Raw genomic sequence first — 25,900 nt, 5'->3', positions numbered from 1 at the left:
GTCCTTAACACAAAGAAAAAAAGTACCTATAAATGGGGCAGATGTTAACTAGACTTATGGTGGTTATCATTTAACAATATATACAGATATTGAATCATTATGTTGTATACCTGAAATGAATATAATGTTATATGTCAGTTATACCTCAATAAAAAAATAAAGGCAAAAAGAACAAAGGTGTAGTATTTAGACTTGATGGGGAAAATGTCTATTCTGATGACATTCATGAATGAAATCTCATAGTTTAGATATCATGTACATGGATAAGGAAGAGTTGCCTATAGGCACCAAATAGAGTGTATCCTTGGAATTTGGGATTGAGACAAGAAAAAGAAACCTACTGAGAATGAAGTCGCTAAATTAGTGCTACAAAATACATGAGATTAGCCATCTGCAGACGTAACTCACTGCAAGACAGGATTAACAGCTGACTGTGGTGAGAACATGCATGATACTTCCCAAAATCCATTGAGGGACTAGGGTATCCTCCAAATTTCTAACAAACATACAGGGCAGGATCTCTCTCCTAGCCATGGCCTAATGGATTTTAAAATTTCCAAGGTGAGACTCTCAAGAGAGAATGGAGTTGGTCTGCATGGAGTCAAGATAAAGAAGAGTCAAGGATTGAGAGTATTTACTGTCCAGCATGATGAAGGGGAAAGGAGAGGGTGCCTGTACCAAGTTGTGTGGGTTTTCTGGTTTGCCTGTCTGCCCGTTTTCATTGGAAAAGAGAGAACTGTCCTTGCACACAGTTATTCCCTTAACATCACAGGCCTGGCACACAGTAAGCTCTCAACAGAATAAGGAATAACTGAGTGAATATTGTTGGGTTCCCTTTTCTTCACTCTGGGGCCACTGAGAAACCTTATGAAATTGATTTCCTTTTCTAAGGTTATTTTGTCTATTGACAAAAAGGATACACTGATTATCTCACAGAAATATTATCATGTTGCATTTATATTTCTCAATAATAAAAGGCATTTTAAATTGTAAATTAGTCTCTTGTCAGTTTGGTTAGTGATTTGTTCCCTCACTTTCCCCAGTTCTGATGATTTTAAGTTGAAGGAAAGGAAATAACATTGGTAAATGTGCAAAGCTGATGAACAGAACTGGACCTCCACCAGCTGCACCCACCAAGAATTTATTTCACAAGTCAGTGTGATCAAACAGTCTTCAATGATTTGAGCTCTTCCAATTCTCAACATTCAGCATATTAAACTCTATCTTGATGCTGCAGTTTGTATTCCTTACATCCGATTTAAATTTCATTAAGTAACATTGATAGTAGCATCTTTTGTTGTTTTACAAACCAAATAAAAAACAAAGCCACCAGTTTATATAGACCTCTGCTATATGGAGTTTGGTTCACTTTTAAGCATTTCACAACATGGGAAGAGGTCACAGCTTGGAAGATCATTGTAAGAGAAGAGCAGAGGTAGGGTTCTGGGACAAATCCAGGTAAGAACAGTGAGGGATGGATTATTTTGTAAGATGGGGCAGGTGACACGTAAATCTGAGGCTGCTTAGAGGATAAGCTTTGAGTCACAAATGGTGGAAGGGCAATGGTAGTTCGGAGGCTCTTTAGCAAGAACATATTTAGCATGTCGGCAGCCCTCGGAGCAGCTGGACTCATGGGAGTGGGGAGTATCACCAGACGTCAACTGCTGGTAGAGATTTGGATCAGTGAGGAGAAATATGGGAAAGACCACCTAGGTTAGTGGGGTTGACCAAAGAAAGCAATGAGTAAAAGAAGCATCTTCTAGGGTCTTCATTCACTGGAGAATGTGAGGACATTTAAGTAAGTGGAGGTTTAGAAGAGGAGCAGCATGCAGAACCCCGAGATAAGTGAGGGAGGTCAGTTTACCACTCAAAGGTGCTGCATGGGTGGGGTTGCATGTGCTGGATGACCATAAGCTTTACCATTTAAACTGAGTCATTTTTGAGATGGAAAGGGGGTGCTACTAATACTCATACTGAGAAATGAGCATAAATTGGAACTGTGCTGAGCCAATCGGGATGCGTGGTCACTTTATTCATAAGGAACAGACACTTGCTGGGGAGTGAATTTCAGCTGCCAGTAAAGACAGTGGATATTCATAAGGTGATTAGATAATAGAGATCAAGAGTTAATAGAATTTGGGTTTTACACATGGATCAATGGAACAGGATAGAAAGTCCAGAAATAAACCCATACACTTATGGTCAATTAATCTACAACAAAGGAGGCAAGAATATACAATGGAGAAAAGACAGTCTCTTCAATAAATGGTGCTGGGTAACTGGATGGCTACATGTAAAAGACTGAAATTAGAACATTCTCTAACACCATATACAAACATAAACTCAAAATGGATTAAAGACCTAAATGTAAGACCAGATATGCTAAAACTCCTAGAGAAAAGCATAGGCAGAACACTCTCTGACAAAAATCGCAGTATTTTTTTTTTGAACCAGCTCCTAAAGTAATGGAAATAAAAGCAAAAATAAATAAATGGGACCTAATTAACCTTAAAAACTTTTGCAAAGCTAAGGAAACCATAAACAAAATGAAAACACAGCTTACAGAATGGGAGAAAATACTTGCAAATAAAGTGAAAGAGAAGGGACTAATTTCCAAAATACACAAACAGCTCATGCAGCTTGATATCAAAAAACAAAAAAACAAACAACCCAGTCAAAAATGGGCAAAGACCTAAATAGACATTTCTCTAAAGAAGACATTCAGATGGCCAACAGGCACATGAAAAGATGCTCAATTTAACTAATTATTAGAGAAATGCAAATCAAAACTACAATGAAGTATCACCTCATACCACTCAGAATGGTCGTCATTAAACAGTCTACAAATAGTAAATGCTGGAGAGAGTGTGGAGAAGAAGGAACCCTCCTACACTGTTGGTGGAAATGTAAATTGCTGCAGCCACTATGGAGGACAGTATTAGGTTCCTTAAAAAGCTAAAAATAGAGTTACCATATGATCCAGCAATCCCACTCCTAGGCATACATCCAAAGAAAACTATAATTTGAAAAGACACATGCACTCCAATGTTCACAGTGGCACTATTTACAATAGCCAAGACATGGAAACAACCTAAATTTCCACTGAAAGATGAATGGATAAAGAAGATGTGAGAGACACACACACACACACACACACACACACACACACACACACACACACACACACACACACACACACACACACACAGTGGAATATTACTCAGCCATAAAAAGAATGAAATAATGCCATTTGCAACAACATGGATGAACCTAGAGATGATCATATTAAGTGAAGTAAGTCAGACAGAGAAAGACAAATATATGATGCTGCTTATATGTGGAATCTAATCTTTAAAAAGATACAAATTTTATTTACAAACCAGAAACAGACTCATGAACACAGAAAACAAACTGTGGTTACCAGGGGGAAGGTGGGGAGGGATAGATTAGGAGTTTGGGATTAACAGATACACACTACTGTAGGTAAAATAGATAAACAAGGACCTACTGTATAGGACAAGGAACTATATTCAATTTCTGGTAATGAGCCATCATGGAAAAGAAACAGAAAAAAATATATATATGTATGTATGTATGTATATGTATAACTGAATCGCTTTGCTGTACACCTGAAACTAACATTGTAAACTGACTACATGTCAATAAAAGTAAGAATAAAGAATAAATAAAATTAAAATTGAGTATATAGAGAAAAGAAACGTCAGAGAACAATCCCTAACCTACAATCACCATCTCAGGTATGAGTATTTCTACTTTTTCCATGTGCTTTGGATCAATAGTATGAAAGAATCAAATCAATATTTAATATGCAGGAAAGAATTTTTTAACTGAATGCTTGTCATAGAACAAAAATGTGAAATAAATTAGCTCAAATCTGTCTTTATTTCCTGCTTGGAAATGCGCAATAAGTATAAAATGTATTTTTAAAAAAAGTTCATAGGAATTGGGGAGCACAAGGAGACGAGGATCAGGAGGAAGTAGGGGTCACTTCCCTTCCTACCCACAAGTATGGCCACACCTAAACTAGTTCAAACACATTGAAATAGACCCTGTTGGGCTGCTTTGTATCTCCTGGGAATCCTTAGCCAAGGAGAAAGCGAGCCAGTGGAAATAATGGTTGAGTGGCAGTGTTTCTGTGCATACAGGAGCGTTTAAATAGCATTGCTGGGGCTCTGTGATGAATCCAGAAGTTGGAAATTCCTGCCCTTTCATAAACACTACAATTATGATTGGAAAAATCTTTAAAAGCTGCTGAAGAACAGAGTCAATAGGTTTGAGTTTTAAAAATATCTTCAGGGTAATGCTTTTCTTATTAGAGTTTGTGGCTTCTCTACCCGGCTTTATTACAGAATTGTTTTTGTAGGGACAGGGAAAAAGATTAAAAAATTGAAGGAAAAAATCATCTTTTATTAAAGTGAGGTGGCTGGAGGCAATACTGCAGGTCTGAGCTTGAGAAGAAAGCTTTAAAATAGCCAAGGTGGGAGGGTGTTCACCCCCAGAACTGCTCATGCTTCTCTGACTTTTGTACCCCAACTAAGTGCCCTTGGCAAGCTACACTGACACTATAACGACAGGCAGAGGCACATGACTTGAGATTAGCTATAAAAATGTGCACTCCACCAGCCATTACATCAGATACGGTCGGTTGCTAAATAGAAGGTTAATAATGCAGACATAGCCACAATGGCCAGTTCTCATGATTTGCTTTACTTTTTCCTACCAGTTTCTTGTGTTATACAAAAACACATTTGGTGGAGACAACTCTTAAAAACTCAATATAAAGTCATAGAAAAGAAAGGGTGGCTATGTGCATTTAAAAAAAAACCTATCATCCTTGAAACTGGATTTCTGGTTTCCAGTGCCAAGGTTTAATGCTGATTCTTTCCACTTGCTCTCACTACACCTTGTCCCGTTCACCCTATGGCTTTCCACCAAGTAGCTCCATTCTACTCTCTCGACCCTCTGCCTCTTCAAGTTCCTTCCCTTCTCCATGTCAACATGCTGACTTTACTCCCAAATTTTCCCTCTTTAATGACTTCAAGTAGTTATTCAAGCCAGACACGTGGGGTCATCTTTGACCCCTTCATCCCCTCAGCCCCCAGGGTCCAGACATTCACCAAGTGTTGTTAATTCTACTGCCTAAACATTAAAGAAAGCTCTCTCCTCATTTTTGTCCCCACCACCACTGCTTAACTTAGGCCTGTGGTCCTCAATTTCGACACAATCAGGTGACACATGGGAGAATTTAAATCAGAGATTCTCAACCCTGTCTGTACATTAGAATCATCTGAGGAGCTAAAAACACCAATGTTTGTACCTTAGCTTTAGAGATTTTGATTCACGTGACATACACAAGTATATGCACATGTGTGCTTCCTGTTCTCCCCCTATAGTCCATCATCTAATCAGGGATGTCCAAATATTTTTGATTATTTCTTTAACTGTAAGGATTGTACAAACAAAAAAAGTTTTGAATGAAGTAATGTCAGCATCATGGCAGTATTAGTAATTCTTTTTTTCCTCTCTTTTTATTTACAACTAGTTGGACACTCATAACCAAACAAAACTGCCTCTGCACGTGACACCAGGACACCCAGGACATTTTTGTCCACCTGTGTACTAGGAAAGTAGGTGGACAGGATCTCTGAGAGAGCTGAGGCTGCAGGGGAGTCAGTGAGCCTGCCCCGCTCCCATTTGTCACTATCTGGGGGAAAAAGCAAAACTGGAGAGTGATAAACAGGGTGGCATTCACGGGAAACAAAGAATTGATCCTTACTAAGCCTGACAGGAGAACTAGGTATGCTATCAGAGGGGGACAGAGATGAGTTTAGAGGCAGAGAAGAAGGAATTTGAGGAGTTAGTCTCCCTTCCCGGGCGACAGTGCAACATGCAACAACAGCCACATCCCTTGCAGAGGAGGGAAAAGAGTTAGGGGTGCAGGACTGAGTTCCTGGCTCTATGGCTTATTTCTCTCCAGCAGCACCTAGATTTCTGAGGAGGGACCTCTGGGGCTTAGGGGAAACGAGAGGAAAGGAAAGAAGCAGACATGAATAACAAAGGGCATTGAAGAAACACACTTCTTGTTGTCTGTTTTGGGATATCAGGCAAGAGGTCTGCCCATGGACCTCTGGGGGTCCTCGCACTTGAGGATCCCCCTACTGGGCCAGGGGCAGCCACAAAGCCCCAGGTGCTAACCCCACACTTCCCCCTACTTTACCACCAGTTCTTTTTATGTAATCTCAAGTGAAACCATAAGAATCAGCTCTGGTATAAAGAAACCAAAAATCTGAGCTATAGTGACACTTCTGGAAAACAAAAGAAAGGTTTCTAATTGCCAGCCTGTTGAACTGTAAGAGTCAAAGTAAACAAGGTCATCCTTAATGAAGGAAGGTATTTGTTACTTCAAATGTGATGGCAGAGACGCATTTCATTAAGCACTATGAAAAATCATGGTAATGTGGTATCACAAAAAGAAAATAATTCTTCACAAACCACACTGAAAGTTATGAAATATTGTAATATAACTGATAAACAATTCAAAACAGTATCTATGAAGAGATTCAATAAGCTATAGAAAAACTAAGAAAGACAGTTTAATGAATTCAGAAATAAAACTAATGAACAGGAGTTCTTTAACCAAATAATTGAAATTAAAAGCCAAACAAAAATTCTGGAGTTGAAGAATTCAATGAATGAGATAAAGAATGCATTAGAGAGCTTAGGCAATAGAGCAAATGAGATGGAAGAAAGAATATGTTACTTGGAAGACAGGACTTTAGGAATAACTCAGAAGAGAGAAAAAAAGATTTTTAAAAAGTGAAAAAACCATAGGAGTGCTATCAGATGTGATCAGAAAAATAAATATAAAAATAATTGGCATACCAAAAGGAGAAAGGAGAGAGTTGTTTAGAGAAAAAATAACTGAGAACTTCCCAAACCTAGGGAAGGAATTGGACATACAACTCCAAGAAACTAATAGAACACCCTATATTATCTCAATCAAAAACAACCTTCTCCAAGACACATTATAATGAAACTGTCAAAACTCAGTGATTAAAAAAAGAATCTTACAGGCAGCCAAGGAAAGAAAGAACGTAACCTATAAAGGAACTCCCATTAGGCTCTCAGAAGATTTCTCAGGAGAAACTCGACAGGACAGAGTGGGATGACACATTCAGTGTTGTAAAATAAAAATTATCAGCCAAGAATACTTTATCCCGCAAAGTTATCTTTCAAATGTGAAGGAGAAATAAAGCTTTCCTAAAAAAACAAAAGCTCAGGGAGTTTACCACCACTAGATATTCCTTACAAGAAATGCTAAAAGGAGTTCTTCAAGCTAAAAAGAAAAGATGCTAATTAGTAACATAACAGCATATTAAAGTACATAGTATCCTGTTGACAGTAAAAAAATAAACAGTAAGAATTAGAAAACTGTAACTCTATATTATTATGGTGTGTTAACCACTTAAATATAGTATAAAGGCAAAGGAAAAGTGCATTAAATAACTATAGTTACTATAATTTCTCAATGAATCCACAGCATAAAAAGGTAAATTTTGACATCTAAAATATAAAAGAGGCATAAAAAGTGGAACCTGTACAGATGAATGAAGATGAGGTGCTATCAGCATAAAAAGGACTGTTTTTTTCCATGAGAAGTTTTATGTAAGCCACATGGCAACCACAAAGCAAAAAGCTTGGCTACAGTCATGAAACTTAAAAGGGAGACTGATCAAATCACTATGGAAAATCACCACTTTAAAAAGGTAGACATTAATAGAGGGAAACAGAAATAATGGAGATACAAAACAACCAAAGGCAGACAAAAAAATGGCAAGTAAGTCCTTATATCTCAATAATCACTCTAATGGACAGGAGACTTAAACAGGCAATTCTCCAGTGAAGACATACAAACAGCCAATAGGCACATGACAAAATGCTCAATATTGTTAATTATTAGAGAAATGCAAATCAAAACTACAATGAGGTATCAACTCACACCAGTCACAATGGCCATCATTCAAAAGTCCACAAACAAAAAATGCTAGAGAGCGTGTGGAGAAAAGGAAACTCTTCTATACTGTTGGTAGGAATGTACTTTGGTGCAGCCGTTATGGAAAACAGTATGGAGATTCCTCAAAAGACTAAAAATAGACTGACCATATCCAGTAATCCCACTCCTGGGCATATATCCAGAGGGTACCTTAATTCAAAAAGATACATGCACCCCAGTGTTCATAGCAGCACTATTCACAACAGCCAAGACATAGAAACAACCTAAATGTCCACTGACAGATAACTGGGTAAAGAAGTTGCAGTGTACAAATACAATGGAATACTACTCAGCCATTAAAAAATAATAAAATAATGCCATTTGTAGCAACATGGATGGACCTGGAGATTGTCATTCTAAGTGAAGTAAGCCAAAAAGAGAAAGAAAACTATGATATGATATCACTTATATGAGGAATCTTAAAAAAAAAAAAAGATGAACTTATTTACAAAACAGAAACAGACTCACAGACATAGAAAACAAACCTACAGTTACCAGTGGGGGAAGAGGGTGGGAAGGGATAAATTTGGAGTCCAAGATTTGCAGATACTGACTGATATATATAAAATAGATAAACAAGTTCATACTATATAGCACAGGGAGCTATAATCAGTTATCTTGTAGTAGCTTACGGTGAAAAATAATGTGAAAATGAATATATGTATGTTATGTATCACTAAAGCATTATGCTGTACACCAGAAATTGACACAACATTGTAAACTGACTATACTTTAATAAAAATTATATGTGTGTATACATATATATACATATTTAAAATCACTCTAAAAGTAAATGGATTGAGTTTACCAATCCAAAGGATTGGGTGGATCAAAAAAAAAAAAATGACCCAAATATATGCTGCTTACAGGCAACTCATTTCAGCTCTAAAGACACACAAAGGCTCAAAGTAAAGGAATGAAAAAAGCTACTCCATGTAAGTGAAAACCAAAAGTATGTTGTAGCCATTCTTACATCACACAAAATAAATTTCAGGCCCAAAACAACAGAAGAAACAAAGAAGATCACTATATAATGATGAAAGAATCAAAAAGATGTAACAGTGATAAATGTATATGTATCCAACATCAGAGCACCAAAATATATTAAGCAAATAAATTATCTAAAAGAGAGAAATAGACAACAGTACAATAATATTAAGGGATTTCAATACCCCACTGTCAGTAACGGATAGGTCATCCAGACAGAAAATTAACACGATAATGTTGGAATTGAACCATACACTAGAAAAAAAAAATGGACTTAACAGACATGTACAGAACATTCTATCCAACAGCAGAATATACACTTTTCTCAAGTACATATGAAACATTTTCCAAGATAGATCATATGATAAGACACACAAAAAAAATCTTGGCAAATTTAAGAAGATTGAAATTACACCAACTACCTTATCACAGTGGCATGAACTAGAAATCAACAAAGAGAGGAAAGTTGGAAAATCTACAAATATGTGGAAACTAAACAACACTATTCTGAAAACCAAAGGGTCAATGAAGAAATCAAGACAGAAATAAAAAATTATCTGGAAACAAACCAAAATGGAAATACAGCATATCAAAACTTATGGGATGCAGCCAAAACAGTTCTGAGAGGAACAATTATAGTGGAACAAATATATTAAGAAATTAGAAAGATTTTAAATAAACAAACTAAATTTACACCTCAAGGAACTAGAAAAAGAAGATACATTAAGCCCAAATTGAGCAGAAAGAAGGAAATAATAAAAGATCAGAGCAGAAATAAATGACAAGGAGGCTAGAAAAACACAAAGGATCATTGAAACTAAGAGCTGCTTCTTTGAAAAGATAAAATTGAAAAACATTTAGCTAGACTAAGAAAAAATGACAGAATATCCAAAGAAGTAAAATTAGAAGTAAAGGAAACATTACAACTGATACTACAAAAATTCAAAAGATCTTAAGAGACTATTATGAATAATTACATGCCAATAAATTAAATAACCTAGAAGAAATGGATACATTTATAGAAACACACACCTAACAAGACTGAATTAGCAAGAAATAGAAAATCTAAACAGACCAATAATGAGTAGAGATTGAATCAGCAATCAAAAACCTCCCAACACATAAATCCCCAGGATCAGATGGCTTCACTGGTGAATTCTACCGAACATTCAAAGAATTAACACCAATTCCTTTCAAACTTTCCATAAAACTGAAGAAAAGGAAAAACTTCCAAACTCATTCTATGATGCCTAGTACCACCCTGATATCAAACCAGATTAAGGACACCACAGGAAAACTACAGATCTATGATGAATATGTATGAAAATACTCTCAACAATATATCAGCAAACCAAATTCAAGAGAACATATAAAGGATTCTACACCATGACCAAATGGACTTTTATCTCTGCGATGTAAGACTGGTTCAATATACGCAAATCAGTAAGTGCAATACATCATATTAATAAAATATAAAAATCACATGATCATCTCAACAGATGCAGAAGAGCATTAGATAAAATACAATATCCTTCCATGATAAAAACTCTTGGCAGACTGGGTATAGAAGGGATATACCTCATTATATACGACATATCCACAGCTAACATTATACTCAATGGAGGAGCATTGACAGCTTTTCCTCTGAGATCAGGAATAAGACAAGAATGCCTGCTTTTACCACTCCCATTGAATACAGTACTGGAAGTCCTAGCTAGAGGGATGCAAGATAAATAAAAGGCATCCAAATCAGGAATGAAGAAGTAAAACTTGCTATTTGTAGATAATTATGATTCACTATATAGAAAATCCCAAAATCTCAACCTAAAACTTTTGGAACTAATCAAAAATTTCAATAAAGTTATAGGATACAAAATCAACATACAGAAATCAGCCACATTTCTTTACACTAAGGTTGAACTATCTGAAAAAGATCCCATTCACAATAGCATCAAAAACAGTAAAATATTTAGGAATAAATTGAACCCGAGAAGTAAAAGATCTAAATAAGACAACTGCAAGACTTCGCTGAAAGAAACTGAAGACACAAACAAATGGAAATACAGCCTGTGGTCATGGATTAAAAGAATTAATATTATTAAAATCTCTGTAATGAACAAAGCCATCTATAGATTTAATGCAATCCCCATTCAAAATTGCAAGGGCATTCTTCACAGAAATAGAAAAAACAATTCTAAAACTTGTATGGAACCACCAAAGACTCTGGATATCCAAAGGAATCCTGAGGAAGAAAACCAAAGCTGGAGGTATCACAATTCAAACTATACTACAAAAACTACAGTAATAATAATAATAATTTAAAAATCCAGTATAGACCCACAGACCAATGGAACAGGATTAGAGAGCACAGAATTAAACCCCTGCTGAGATCAACTAATATTCAGCGAGGGAGCCAAGAGCACTCAATAAAGAAACATACTCTCTTCAGCAAACGGAGTTGGGAAAACTGTATGAACACATGCAGAACAATGAAATTGGATCCCTATCTTACACCACTCAACAAAAGACAACTCAAAATGATTCAAAGAAATAAACACAATACCTGATACTATAAATAAAACTAGAAGAAAACATAGGGAAGAAGCTCCTCAACACTGGTCTCAACAATAATTTTTTGGATATGACACCCAGAGGGCAAACAACAAAAGCAAAAGTCAACAAGTGGGACATCAACCTTAAAAGCTTTTGCACAGCAAAGACACTATCAACAAAATGAAAAGACCACCTACAGAATGGGAGAAAAATCTTGTAAATCATGTATCAGGATAAGGGGTCAATATCCAAAATATATAAAGAGCTAATACAACTCAAAATCAATAAACAAAAAATCTGATTAAAAATTGGGCAGAGGATCTGAATAGACTTTTTTCCAAAGAGATAGATAGAGATGGCCAACAGGTACATGAAAAGATGTTTAACATTACTAATCATCAGCAAAATGCAAATTACAACCACAATGAGGTATCACCTCACACCTGTTACAATGGCTATTATCAAAAAGATTACCAAGTGTTTGTGAGGGTGTGAATAAAAGAGAACCCTTGTGCACTGTTCGTGGGAATGTAAGTTAGTATAGCCATACGGAAAACAGTATGGATGTTCCTCAAGTAATTAAAAATAGAACTACCATATGATCCAGCAATTCCACTTCTGGGCATTTATCCCATAAAAACAAAAACACTAACTCAGAAAGATACAGACACCCTTATGTTTAGTGCATCATTATTTACAAAAGCCAAAGTATGTAAATAACCTAAGTGTCTATCGCTGGATGAATGGACACACACACACAGAGGAATATTATTCAGCCATAAAAAAGGAAATCATGCCTCTTATGACAACACGAGTGAATCTTGAGGGAATAAGTCAGAGAGAGAAAGACAAATACCACATGATCTTATTTATATGCAGACTCTCAAAGCAACTAAACAAATCCCAAAACAACAACAACAACAACAACTACAAAAAACAACAACAAAAAACACCTCAGCTTGTAGACACAGAGAATAAATTGGTGGTTATCAGAGGTGGGGGGTCGGGAGAGTGGGCAAAATGGATGAAAGGGGGCAAAAGGTACTAATGTCCAGTCATAAAATAAATAAATCATGGAAACGTAATGTACAGCACAATACTACACTTAATACTGTATTACACATTTGAAAGTTTCTAAGAGAATCTTAAGTTCTCAACACAAGGAAAAGTTTGTAATTATGTATGGTGATGGATATTAACTAGACCACAAATTAAGCTCCGTGAGAAGGAAGATACATATTTCATGACTCCTTGGTATCATTATAGGTGTTTAATAAACATTTGTCAGATGAATAATCAAAACAAAAAGTCATTACATGTGAAAAGAAGGGGAGGTAATTTTACAGCTTGGAAAGACAGTAAAGTATAAGAATATTTCACAGTTGTCAGAAATCCTCATGGGGTCCCTGAACTGGACAAGGGGGAAGGATGGAGAGGACAGGTCTGGATTTAGTAAACATGCACATGATATGTAATTATTTGAATGGAGAGTAAGAGGATCTGATATTTGTTTTAGGAAGAAACATGAATGCAAATTAAAAACAAAATTGGATCCTTACAAATTATTGATTAAAAATAATCACTTCTCTCCAGAGGCAAATTTAATTTATCTGTAATTTTTCTTTTTCTGACTACATTTTTGGGAAACCTCAGAATTTCTGCACTTTCTGCCCATTCAGAGCTGGTAAAAATAGTTCAAGTATTCTTTCATCTATAGTTTCAAGGCAATACAAATCCCTTCTCCTCCATAAATTTCTTTGCTCTTATTCCCAGTTACATTACTTCTATTTTAGGAAAACTTCTATCTCTAATCATTTCTATTTTTTCTACTTTAATATTTTTATATTTAAAACTTAAATTGTGAGATTATACATATATATAGATGATTGCCATGTTATACATTTGGCATTTGGATAAAAATAAAAATTCAAAACATTCCTACGTATTGTTATAGGTATGTGCACCTATAGTAAACGTCAAAAACACAACTGGGAAGGATAATATCAGTTACAGGATGGTGTTCAGCTCTGGGGGCAATTCCCTACTTTATCCAAACACTCATAGCCAACTAAGCCAGTGTTCTAAAAATCTGGTGTAGAAAAGTCAAAAGGGTGTTTGCTAAACACATAGATTTCCAGGCTTCAACTTCAGAAGCTTTGATATAGCATGTCCAAGTTAGGGTTGACAAACATGCACCTGAAAAAGGACCCTGGAGGATTCAGCTGCGGATGATTTAGAGGGCCCCCCTAAGTCGGAAGTACTGACTATGCGCAGCTGGCAAGTGAGTAGAGGAGACAGAAATGAAAGTGAAAGGGTCAGGGCTAGACAGGACTTGGCTGTCCTTAGTCTATAGGCAGAATTCATGCCTCAGAAGTGGTTGGGAATATCTGAGTGAGGGTGAAAGAGAGAGGAGTGGTGGGCCAAGGATGGAAAGGCAAAGTGCAATAGGGAGAAAGAGGAGGAGGCTCCCAAGAAAACAGCCAAGATATGGCTGGAGAGAAAGAAACCACGGTATGGAAGACAAGATGGAAGGTTCAAAGAGGGTATGCCAAAGGCCAAATGAAACAAACCAACCAGGAAAGGGAAGGCCAGAAAGTGTTCATTGTCTATTGTCTATTTCAGGCACTGCAATGGTCGTTCCTGAAAGACAGGGTTATCATGTACTCCCAAGCACCTGACGTATTATAAATGTTGGGTGAACTAAATTGGATTGTCAAGGGCAGCTGCCATTGCAAGTGCTTTAAAGACCTCAGTTACAGCTCAGTTCCATCAAGCACCCTCATTAGGATGAGCAAATGTTCTATGGATGTAACCATCCACAATGGAGAATTAATTGTAACCAGATCAATAAAGCAGTTATTTGGAGCCATCTGCCAAAATGTGGTAATGACATTTAAAAAGCAGTGCTCAATCTCCGTGTGTATGTCATGGTGTTCTAGAGGACGGAATTTTACCAGTAATTTTTAAAAATTAAGCTAAGACCTTTAAAACATTTAAATTTATACTGTGAGGGTTTTTTTTCCCCATACAAATGATCTTTCATGATCATTTATATAAGTGTGTGTAGTCATGAGAAGATCAAACCATATTAAAGGAGGTAAATGACTCCCTAAGAATGCACAAGGGTTGGTTGCTATGACTACTGTTAGAGTTTATTGAACAGAGAGCAAAAAAATCAATTAGCAATCATTGGAAGAACCTGCCTGGGAACAGAAACATTTCTGCCTCACAATTTCAGGAAATTTCCTACATCTATGTACCACATAAAAAGGGTTTGTGTGTGTGTCAGTCAGTGGAATTCTCAGGAAAGTTACCCTCTTGATGCATTTCCACCATTCTAATGTCCTCTTCCACAACCTGACCTTCTCAACACCAGAGTAATTATTACAGTGGTAAAAAAAAAAAAAAAAAAAAAAAGTAGCCAGTTACCTCACTCCTTTGTACCAATGTCATTCAACAATTCTTGGCTCCAAATGTATTTTTCTTTGAACCAAACAATTTTCTGGTTTATATATAGAAGCCACTCGCATCTGTGTAGCAGTTTCTCCCCCCACATGGCATATGCCTGACTAGTCAAGAAAATACAGGGAGGGAAAAGATGGGTGCAGGAAGCCACCCTGCCAACCCTCTCCCAGACTTCCTTTCTCTTTTCTCGTGGGGAATATTTTATTCTTCATTCCTAACTTCCTAAGGCATTAAGAGGGCTAAGAAAGATTGCCATGTTTTTCAGACTTTTTTTTTTTTAATAGAAAAGGCTGTTAAACTGATGGAATGAAGGGAGGCCCTGTGAACGAGATGATAAAAGCTCAAGAGCTGATACAGAGAGGCCAGATGTCAGCTGCATGACTTTCTCACGGGCGGCTGCAAGGACATTTGGTGGGAGTGTTCTTGCCATTGAGTGATAGCCTTTAGTCTAATGAACTCACTAATTTCATGAGGAAATGGTCATGCTCTCCAACTGGACTGTGCAGGGTTCATTTATGAGATGACCAAGTGATAGAGTGACCCATTGAGAGGATCTCTGCTTCTCTAATCTGTGCTGCTCACCTCCAGCAGGTTAGTCCCACAGTGCCCCCTGCAGAGTGGTGTTTTTCAAATTTTAGTAGGTTGAGGCACATTATTGGATCCTAGGACTTATTTAGTGAGTGAAATCATTATTAAAAGAAGAGAAAGAAGAAAGAGAATAGGATAGAAAAGAGAATAGGATCAGAACAAATCCCATCTAACACGGGTAAATGTCTTTTGTGAAATTTTTGTTTCATTCTCTTTCTCTCTAGGTATGTATGCATTGAGTTGGTAGACTGAATGTATTTCTCATTGTAGGTCCTGGCCAAAAAGTTTAGAAAGTCAGACTTGCCCTTGCTAAGAATCTCTCAATGTTCTCTCCTGTCTACAGGGAGGGAAGGAAGGAAGGGAGGGAGGGAGGAAGGAAGGAAAAGGAAAAGGAGGAGTGAGAAAGAGAAGAAAAAGAAAGAAAGAACGGGGAAAAGGAAGAAAGAAAGAAAAGAAAGAAAGAAAAAGTTCCAGCTCCTTTGCTCCAGGGCTGGAATTGGTCCCCAAATCCACTCAACTTCCATATTACACTAGGTTCCAACTTTTCCACTCACTGTCCTCTCAATGTTCCCATGTCCCTGGCTCCACTGTGCCCTTTATTTATAACATTTCTTCTCTTCATGGTTTTCATTGTCTACTGTCCTTTCGGGACCATTCAAGACTTACCCTGCCATTTAACCCATATGACCTCTAGTTCTTCTCATCACTCACCTCTTCTAGCTGTTCTGCTCATTTCCATTCATTTTCTCCCCAGGTGTCCCCTCTGCATTGCTCTTCATCTGCCTCCTGTCCCATTTCACGCCTACCCCTCCTTCCAACACCTCTCTCCTGCCCTCATCCTTATTGCTTTCCTCTTGGCATCTGCCCCCAAGCTTATTACCTCCTCATTATCCTGTTTTTGTTGTTATCTTGTTATTTCTGCTTTCTTTGTGTATATCTCTGGTCTCCCCACTTGACTGAAAGCAACTTGAGCCCAGGGACTGTGGCTCTTTTTTTTTTTTTTTCTTTCATCCCCTGTGATGTCTGGTACAGGGCAGGATATAAAGCAGGTGCTTAGTAAAAACACCCTGAATTAATAAATCAGTCATGATCCCCTCCTTTGTACCTTACAAACTCCATCATTTTTCTCTCTAGATACAATGTTTTGTGCTTGAAATTGCTTTGCCATTTCTAAAGCTCATGAATATCTATCTCTTACCTCAGTTGATGCTCTACAAGGACTTCGTAAAGTAGGCGCGGGTTAAGATACTTATTCATAAGAGATGAGGAGATTGAGTTTCAAAGAGGTTTGTAACAGTAACACACATTATAGAAGCAGAATCTATAACATGACCTATTCTGTGCCAATTACCCACTCTCCTCTAACGGAAACTTGAAAACAACAGTCACACAATATAATAAAGTGCTCACTCAGTGCAAAATGTCATGTATAGAGAAAAAAAAAACCCAAAGGAATAGCAGCAAGACATATGCTGCCTTTCTTATGAAATGAGAATTTGAACACCTTGTACTAGATCAAAATGCTGGCTGTCCATCTTGCTTCTGTAATTGTGCTTGGATTCTAAGGATGCCACAGAAAGTGGGAAATCCACTTACTACTTACCAAGGATATGTTGGTTTCCACTGTCGGGTTGACAGTCTTTTCATTAAACCCATGCTAGCAGTTACCTGGGACCCTGTACAGTGTTGCAAATAATTATCAAGCTCTTTCTTATTAATTTGTTAATCCATTTCTTACCGAGTTGTTCTCCTAAATGCTTGCCTCTCTCGGTTGAGATGACCCGCTCATCTTCCATGTCACATTTGTTCCCAACCAGGATAACCTGGGCATTATCCCATGAGTATGTTTTGATTTGAGTTGACCTAAAAGAAAAAGAACAGGCAAAAAATGATTAGAGGAAAGCGCAATAGCGTACAATGTAGAAGAAATACATCTCAGAGATGATGACAACAGCAAAAATGAAGCCCAAATTTCTGACATTTAGAATTAATGAGTTCAGTACAATTCTTTTAGATGCTCATCAGGGATCATATGAGTCAAAAATCAGGGGAATAGCAGTGTTGTATTAAGAATTCCTTTGTATTTGATGAGATTAATAATACTACTGCTTATTTCTCTCCCCTTCTACTCCACCTCATGCAGTCCCTTTAGAGCTGGAGTGTTCAACCATCCCAATGTTCTCAGTTTTAGCAGTAAAAGTCCTATGTCCCAAGAAACCCCTCAGTTCCAAGAAACCTGAGATGGTTGATCACTGTTACTACCCATCACACAAAAACGTCATTGTACCAAGCTATAGTCACAACTCAAAGATCTAAGACAATTGGGTTAGGAAATCTGGGGGTAATAATAATTTTTAAAAACAGATTATAAGAACTGATATACTCACACTTTACATTTTAAAGGGAAAAGCATCAGCTTGATTAATGTCAAAATTGCAGCACAATGGGCTGTTAAGTTACTATAAACAGGGATCTAGGATTCAGAATAAGCTTCTGGTATTGATCATGATGCACATAACCAACTTCTGATTTTGAAACTAGATGATAATTATAATAGTTATATTTGCAGGTTCTAAACCCTTTATACATATGACATTAACTTAACCCTTAGGGTAACTCAAGGCGGAAATTACTACCAGCCCCGTTTTACAGCTGAGGAACATGCGGCACAGAGAGGCTAGACAATCTGCCCAAGATCACTCAATGAAGTGGTGGATCTGGGAATCAGACCCAGGCAGCACAGCTCTCAAGCCTGAGCTCCTCCACACATGTTCGTACTACTCACTGAAAGTTTGAGAAGTGGAGTTCTAGTGCGTCTGCTGTCATTTCGGAGAGGAAGCTGAAAGGAAGCCATGTTCTTTAACCCTCCCTTTTTCTTGGTCACATTCTTATTGGAGAACAATCCAAGATAGGTGGGAAAGACACACTGCCCAGTGGGTGGTCGAGAGAGAGATGAAAGCTAACCAGTTAATGCAAGTTGAAAGGAAGGGATTTGTAAAGTGTCAAAAAGAGAAGCTTGGCACGTTCTTACTAGCAACTGTCAAACCCTTCAGGGTTTTAAAATAGAAAATAGTGATGAGCTATTTTCAACCTGAAGGGAGAATAAAAGCAAATAGCTTTAAACTGCAGCAGGAGAGCTTTCAATGAGATGTGATCACCATTTCTCCCTTGCAAGAAGAAAGGAGAGAGCTAAGAGGCAGACAGGGTCTTATTTCAGAGCACGTCCCTGAACATAGAACAAGTTTTCAAAAGAGATTAAAATATCTGGTGAAATATACCTTTGGTTCCATGTGAACACCTCAAAGTACAGCATGTTTTTATCAGAAAAATTTAGGGATGTGACCTAATTCTGATACTTAAGTTAACAATTGATTTCTCTCGAAACAGTGCAATTCAGCCTCTATTCATGAAGTGGGGGAAATAAAGGCAGACATTCAAAATCTATACTTTTCACTCATCTTATGTGTGGGGTATATGAAAATGATGAATTAATTAAAGTAAATGAAATCTAATCAGACTTCCTTAAGTAATTTAAAAAAAAATGTCCCTTTGCTTCTACAGTCTTGTAAGCCACGGCCTGGTCTATGCCTGGAAAAGCCCTGGGTTGACAGCCACCATGTTATTGGAGAAAGTTCTAACAAACAGCTAGAAATCAAATATGCTGGGTGGGTTTAGGGAGACGGGAGTCACAGAGTGTCATACTTGTGTAAGGAAGGGTGTGGGGCTAGTATGTAAATGACATGGCTTACTGGATTTACCAAGGACAAAGGCTTGCCTGAAAATATTTAGCCCTCCTCTGACCTAGGCAAACTCATCCTGCTGCAGCCCTGACTGTATAAACTTAACCCAGGGTGCACCTTTGGGAAGATAAGGAAAAAGCAACTCAGCTAGCTGATTTGTACTCTTCAGCTAAGCTAATGGAATGCTTTCTTCTGCCATTAAACATGTCTGAGCCTCTCAGTTCTGCTAACATAATATCTCTTGGGGTCCTAGGAGGCCACAGTGATAGATCATACATCCATGCATACACAACATTCCTTGTTTATACTGTATTTATATTTTATACATATAAAACTTGGGGGGCCATGATTATATCAGAACCATCTCCCTTTCTATTTGCTCCTATATAAGAAATATTTTCCTGTAATCTCCTCAATGTCCTAAATTGCCAAGGAAATAATGTAAAATGAGTATTTTCTAATTACCAGGGAATTATAAAGAACCATTATCTTAGAGCCATTGGAGACCATTTCTCTTTTTAATCAGGTAAGAACTGTGTTCTAGGGCATTGGTGCTGAGGTAAGCAAAAGATCAGTTTGCCTTCAGAGTTGGTTAATCAAATAAGATTTGGTTTTGACTACTCTGGACTTTCTGATGCTGTCCACTATCAGCAGTGCAGCTTCAGGCAAAGTCCAATCACCAGCTACAGGGGGTCAGAACCAGGCCGACTGATTCATGAATTACCACATATCATAGAATCTAAGATGCTATGGATTGTATGATGAAAATTATTTTATGAATGGCCAAGAACAAAAAGAAGCAGCCAATGAAACTATGGTACAATGCTTTACCAACTGTCCTGCAAGACACACATTTCTCACATCAGCTTCTTGTTACTTTGAATTTTTTTTTCATGTATTCTGAAGGATTTAGCAATTTTTTCCTGCCTTCAGTTGCTTTGTATGTGACAAGTCATCATCCCATGACTATCTCGGTAATAAAAGTCAACATACCCCTCTGCTTGTGGGTATCTTTCCTTAAGTCCTGGAGAGCACTACGTTGTTGCTTTGCAGGAAAATATGAAATCATGGTCATTACTCCAGAATGAGTATTCATATCACTAGTATCAAATTGATACCTCTTTCTCTGTACATAGTAACTTTCTACCCACATACTAATGGTTTTACCACCCAGTTGAGTTGGTGACAATATATGCAGCTATGACCAAGTTAGTGCACGCACAGGCAATGAAATCCAGTTTTCATACTGCTGCACAGTGATTATAATAAACTATTGACTCTAAGGCACATCTAGTTTCAGAGATATTAAAATATGAATAATTGTGCATCTTAGATTCTGTAATATGCTATTGTTTTCTTGGTATTTATTTGATGTTTGAAGACAAAGGTTGAAATACGACCTCGGATTATTCCCTTAACTCAGGAAAGCTTGGAGATGAGAAAATATAAGCCCCGTGAGTTCAGAAAGACCCAGAGTTGTGCGTATTTCATCTAGAGTGCAATATAAATTAAGGTCAGAAGAATGTTGGGATAACAACCCAGTTCCTATCCCTTCCAATTCAGAATCCTAACAAGGTATTCCGCTCATTTAAAAGAAAGCATTAATACTAAGTGACTATGGAAAAGTCATTTTGCATTCTTTGGCCTCAGGATCTTCATCTGTAAAATGAGGCTGCCACATTTTGTACTTAATCTCTGGGGCTGTTGTAGGACAAATACGGTTTTAGGTAGGGTCATGCTCTACTGTCTAAGTTGCAAACATCTTTTTACAAATACAATACATTATTAGTCCCAGCTTGGGCAGCCAGCAGTTCTTCTTCCTAAACCCAACTCAACTGTTCCTTTCTAATTTCTATAACCTAAATAAATTTGAATTTCTTTTTTTAATTAAGAATCTCAAATTTTGTTTCTAGTTCATATCTCAAGGCTGAGGTCCTACCCAGATACATTCCTAACTGAGAGTAAACGGCCTTCCTTTGGTATGTCTATTAGGAGTATGACACATGTTTATTGAATAAATCCTCCTTTCGTGTAATATTTCTGCATAAACCTTTTCAATCATTTGCTGGATTTTATAAAATTTCTTATTTGGGAATGGGTTTTCATCACCTCATTAGGGACTGTCATTTCTTTGCCTGTTAGAGAGACATATTTCAAGAAAGTGGCTGTTGCCAAGTAATATACATGTGAAAAGATGATTTATTTCTGAATCACTGCAAAAGATCCTTTGGGATTTACTGTTAATCTCAACAAGATTAATGGACTCAGAAGCAATATGCTGGTCACCATGGTTACTCTACAAATGGCAATTAACTCAGACCTTATCAGTACCGGATCATGGTTACTAAAAAAAAAAAAAAATCTGTTATTTGCCTTTTAGTTAAAAACAAAGATGAAACAACACCCCTCTCTTTCTATATTTATATATATATATATTTTCTCCTTTTTCAGTTTTATTAGGTAGAATTATTACAGTTTGACTGCATATACACATTATATTGCATGTAAATACATATATATGTACAGTATATGGCACATTTCTTTTAGTTCACATATAGGTACTAATTATTGTTTCTAAGAACAGATTAATCTGTAGCTTTTTAAAAAGTTTAGCTATTCCTTAGTTATCAAAGGAATATTATTATTTACATATTTTATATGTTTCCTCTATAAATATATACGTGGAGAGAGGATTTTGTTGTTTTTGCTTTGTTTTTGTTTTATATTATGAGGCAGAGGAAGATGAAGAGTTTTCCATATTTAATACATACATGACTGACCTCTGCACAGAATAAAATTATTTAAGTTAGGAGAGCTATGAACAACTAAACCAAATCCTGCAATATCTCTATTTCTTTTCCCTTGTTCTGGGTATATAAGTAATTTCCTATGAGTTCAACCTGTTTTCAAAGAGAATAGACTCTTGTTAGTCTTAATGTTCTGAAAAGCAGCCCACAAATGTACTTCAGTAACCCAAAAAAGCAGTTATCTCCTGGGACCTGATCTGGGCTATATACAGGAAAAATGAGGCATCAGAGAGAATGACTAGCTCTTCCCCACCCAGTGAATCTCAGACAGATCTTACTGGCAGTCCTGTTCTCAGTTCTGGAAGCTCAGAGTTCTCCTCAGCATCCATTTCCCTTATTCTCCTCAACATTCAGGAGCCTCAGCTTCCAGCATCTCAGCAGACTTCACATTGTTAAGGAAATTTCCCAATCTGCTACTGCTCATCACATAGGATTGGCCCTTCTGTTACTTTTCCACTCATTTAATCATTTATTTATTCAATTTTTCTCAATCCTTAGAGATCTTTTAAAAATTACTTCAACTTAAGACAATTAAATAAGAACCTCTAGGGATGTCATCACCGGCATTTAAAAAATAATCTCTCCCAGTGATTTGTATGCACCACTGGGGCTGAGTTTGTATCCCTTGGTTGGCTCTCTCCCCATAGCTTTCTTTTCCAGTTTTGAAATACTGTTTATTTCCCATCTAACGCTCAAAGTGTTTGCGGATGGTTTACAGAGATACATATAAAATAAAACGTATATACCAAATATTTTTTAAAATGAGAGAGTAGTAATAAGGAGAGTAAAATAAAAACATAATGAAACCCAAAGATTTACATATGCTATAAATGCTAATAGGTAACTTAGGAAGTTGAGGAGCTAAGCTTTTCATACGTACATTAATTCACTTAATAAAGGAGTTAAAAAACTATCCTCAAATAAATGTTCTCCAGTATTTCATACCTTTCATTATTTAAAGAAATAGGTTTACAATTTTGGGTAAAATTGTTACATTCTCATTAGAAGTTCTAATAAGAGAAAAAGCTAATGTGAAAAATCAAAATCAGAAATCTCATTCCCTCCAGATAACCACCATTAACATCTTGGTGAAAATCCTACAGCAGACTGTATTACTGACCTCACTAACATCACCTTCTGCCCTGTAAGTGGATTATATTTCCCCACCCTCCTGGCTTTGGACTGGGCCAAGTGAATTGCTTTGGCCAATGGAACATGGGGAGATTGGATACGAGCCACTGGTGAGCAATAGGCATCAGAGGTGTTGTGAGTTTCATCAGCCCTTTAGCATTCTTGCTCTTCATCATGGGAAGAGCCCATCCCACAAACTGCCAGCCTGTCCTATTAATGAGAAGCCAGGAGGAGCCCAGCTGAGTTCCACAGAGTTCAGCAAATCTCAGCCAAACCTAGAAGAGCCCAGTTTAACATAACACCCTTCATATAGTTTGGCATTCCTTTCTCACTTCATCTCTTGCTACTGTTAGAGCAGGCAGAGAGCTAGATATGAGCAGAGAAAGAGGGGCACAGGCCAGACGGCAGGAAACCACACATCTTGTGAAAAACAGGGGTCCTTGGGCAGACAGAGAAAAACAAGAAACTCCAGACTGCTAAGAAATTACACCTTTTGGTTTGACAAGTGTCCTGGAGGCAGACAAAGATAAGAGAGGTAAACACAGGAATCTCCAGTGTCTGAATGTAATGAATGTAACCTCATTTGCTCATTATGCCCTCATTACAATAAAATTAGCCTTGCAGATTAGAATTACCCATCATGCACCAATGCCATGACACTTCTGAACAAGATTAAATAAGGACAAAATTCCCTCCTCCCCTTGGGAATGTGGAACTGGGACAGAAATCAGGGACTATGACTCCAAACCCCTACCTCTCCAACGACTACTTCATCCATTTATTTTTACACTCCATATAACCAGCTTGCCAAAAACTCAGTGCAGCTACTCACCTGAGTCTGCCTGCTCACTCCTTGAGAATATACTATCACCTAATAATAAACCCTCACTTTGCTTTCTTGACCTCTGAGACTTGTCTTTGAATCCTTTCTGTGATGAGACATGAACCTATTCGCCAATAACACTACCCTTCCTCCTCCCAACTCTGGTATAACCTTACTAATTTCTTTGAATTTCTCAAACATGCTGCATTTTTTCAACAAGTAGGAATTATCACTATGGGTGGTTCTAGGTTTTAAAGGCCTAAAACTAATAAAAACATGAGGGCTCAATTTAAGGGGAAAATGCAAATTAGAAATACAGACTTAGGTATAGGGCAATTGGTAGCAGATGCTGGTGGTGCTCTGCCCATATCACCCAGCCTTGCCACCTCTGCACTGGCTGGATGACTTCCAACAGCCAGTATCTGCAGCTCTTGGCTTTAAAGTCTTCTTTGAAGCAATGGAAGGTCCCTTTGCCCACCAGGGAAGGTTGAATGTGACTGAATGTGGCAAAAATTCCTAAGAAGTCTAGTGGGTAGAGAATATAAGCATCAAATAAAACAGCATAAAGGAGAATCACCATCGTATGTGATACCAGCCAGCGCCCTACCACATCCCTTTCAGGACGTGATGGCAGAGTTCTTCCACGGCCTTTGGCATCCTGACCATGTCCTTGGTACAGAAGGGCAAGTGTTGGTTCCTCAGCAGCCTGCAAAAGCCATCTGTGTGATGAGTTATTCATTCCAGCCTGTGGGAGGCATGTTTTCCTTCCTGCTCCAGCACCAACGATCAGGATGAGGCTACTTGGGGAGTAACTTAGCACCTGACATCATGGAATAGTTTCTCTGGAGGGCCTTGTCCAACTCCTTCATTTTGTAGACAACAAAGCTGAGACTCAAGATGTGCAGTAGCATCTTAATGGAGACGATGCAATTACCTAGTGGCTGCTGTGGGCCTATATCCTGATGCTCCCCCTGCCTGATGGTCTACAACATGCTGTCTGCTCCACAGGGAGGAGAAGTGGCCACCTTCTACTGAATGTGAAAGGTGGTAAGAAATTCATCTGCTGAACAGTTGATTTTTTTTTCAAAAATAAAAATATGTCTCCTGGGGAAACTGAAATGCCCCAAATCTCCATATATATGAGTATCATTAGGCTATGTGTGGCCATGAGCAGAAATGTATGGGTCTGAAGAATCTGTCTGACCCTCCTCTCTGCAGGCTGTCTGTTGCTGAGAGCCAAGAGTAAGCACGTATTCCAAGAACTCAAGAAGCAGCCATCTTGATCAGCGGGGTTCTGGAACTGTTCAGATTCTGCACTGTTAGTCTAAAATCAACCTTAGGCCCTTTTCCATCATGCCTCTGTTTATCATTTCTCATCTTTGATTTTACAAAATGTCAAATTCTATTTTTTGAATCCATATGTGTGTAGGAACAATTGGGCATCTCTCGTCTATGCAGGAAAGAACAACCACAACTGGGTGGAGAAAGCAACACTCTCTGGGAAAACAGACAGACTCCCATTCTGCCCTCTTCCGTGGGCGGAATGAAGTCTGACCCAGGAAAGGCGCAGACATTCCTAGGCTCTAGGATGCCTGGATCATTCTTCCACAACTGCCAAGGCCAATGTCATACTAATCGAAATATCCTTTTCTCAAAGACAAGACTGCATTGTCCCTGGGGAAATGTATGGTCTTTGATAAGATTTCTTGCTTCTTAGCTGAACGACGAGCTG

The 25,900-nt window shown here is 37.7% G+C and overlaps 1 protein-coding gene and 1 long non-coding RNA gene across 3 annotated transcripts in view; one reads left to right on the top strand and one right to left on the bottom strand.

The window, feature by feature from the left end:
• Positions 1 to 25,900, bottom strand: part of RAB3C (RAB3C, member RAS oncogene family) — a 255,243-nt gene that overhangs the window by 35,904 nt on the left and 193,439 nt on the right. For both annotated transcript variants that reach the window (XM_010974889.3, XM_010974888.3), the window contains exon 4: positions 17,406 to 17,530. In XM_010974889.3, coding sequence (XP_010973191.1) covers positions 17,406 to 17,530 — 125 coding nt within the window. The remainder of the gene's footprint in view (positions 1 to 17,405; positions 17,531 to 25,900) is intronic.
• LOC116150763 (uncharacterized) overlaps positions 1 to 25,900 on the top strand; it is an 80,807-nt gene that overhangs the window by 28,410 nt on the left and 26,497 nt on the right. The gene's annotated exons all lie outside the window — the stretch shown is intronic.

Source organism: Camelus dromedarius, chromosome 3 (genome assembly GCF_036321535.1).
Source record: "Camelus dromedarius isolate mCamDro1 chromosome 3, mCamDro1.pat, whole genome shotgun sequence".
Taxonomy (NCBI): Eukaryota; Metazoa; Chordata; class Mammalia; order Artiodactyla; family Camelidae; genus Camelus; species Camelus dromedarius.
The sequence above is the reverse complement of the archived record's forward strand: the minus strand, read 5'-3'. Positions and strand labels throughout refer to the sequence as shown.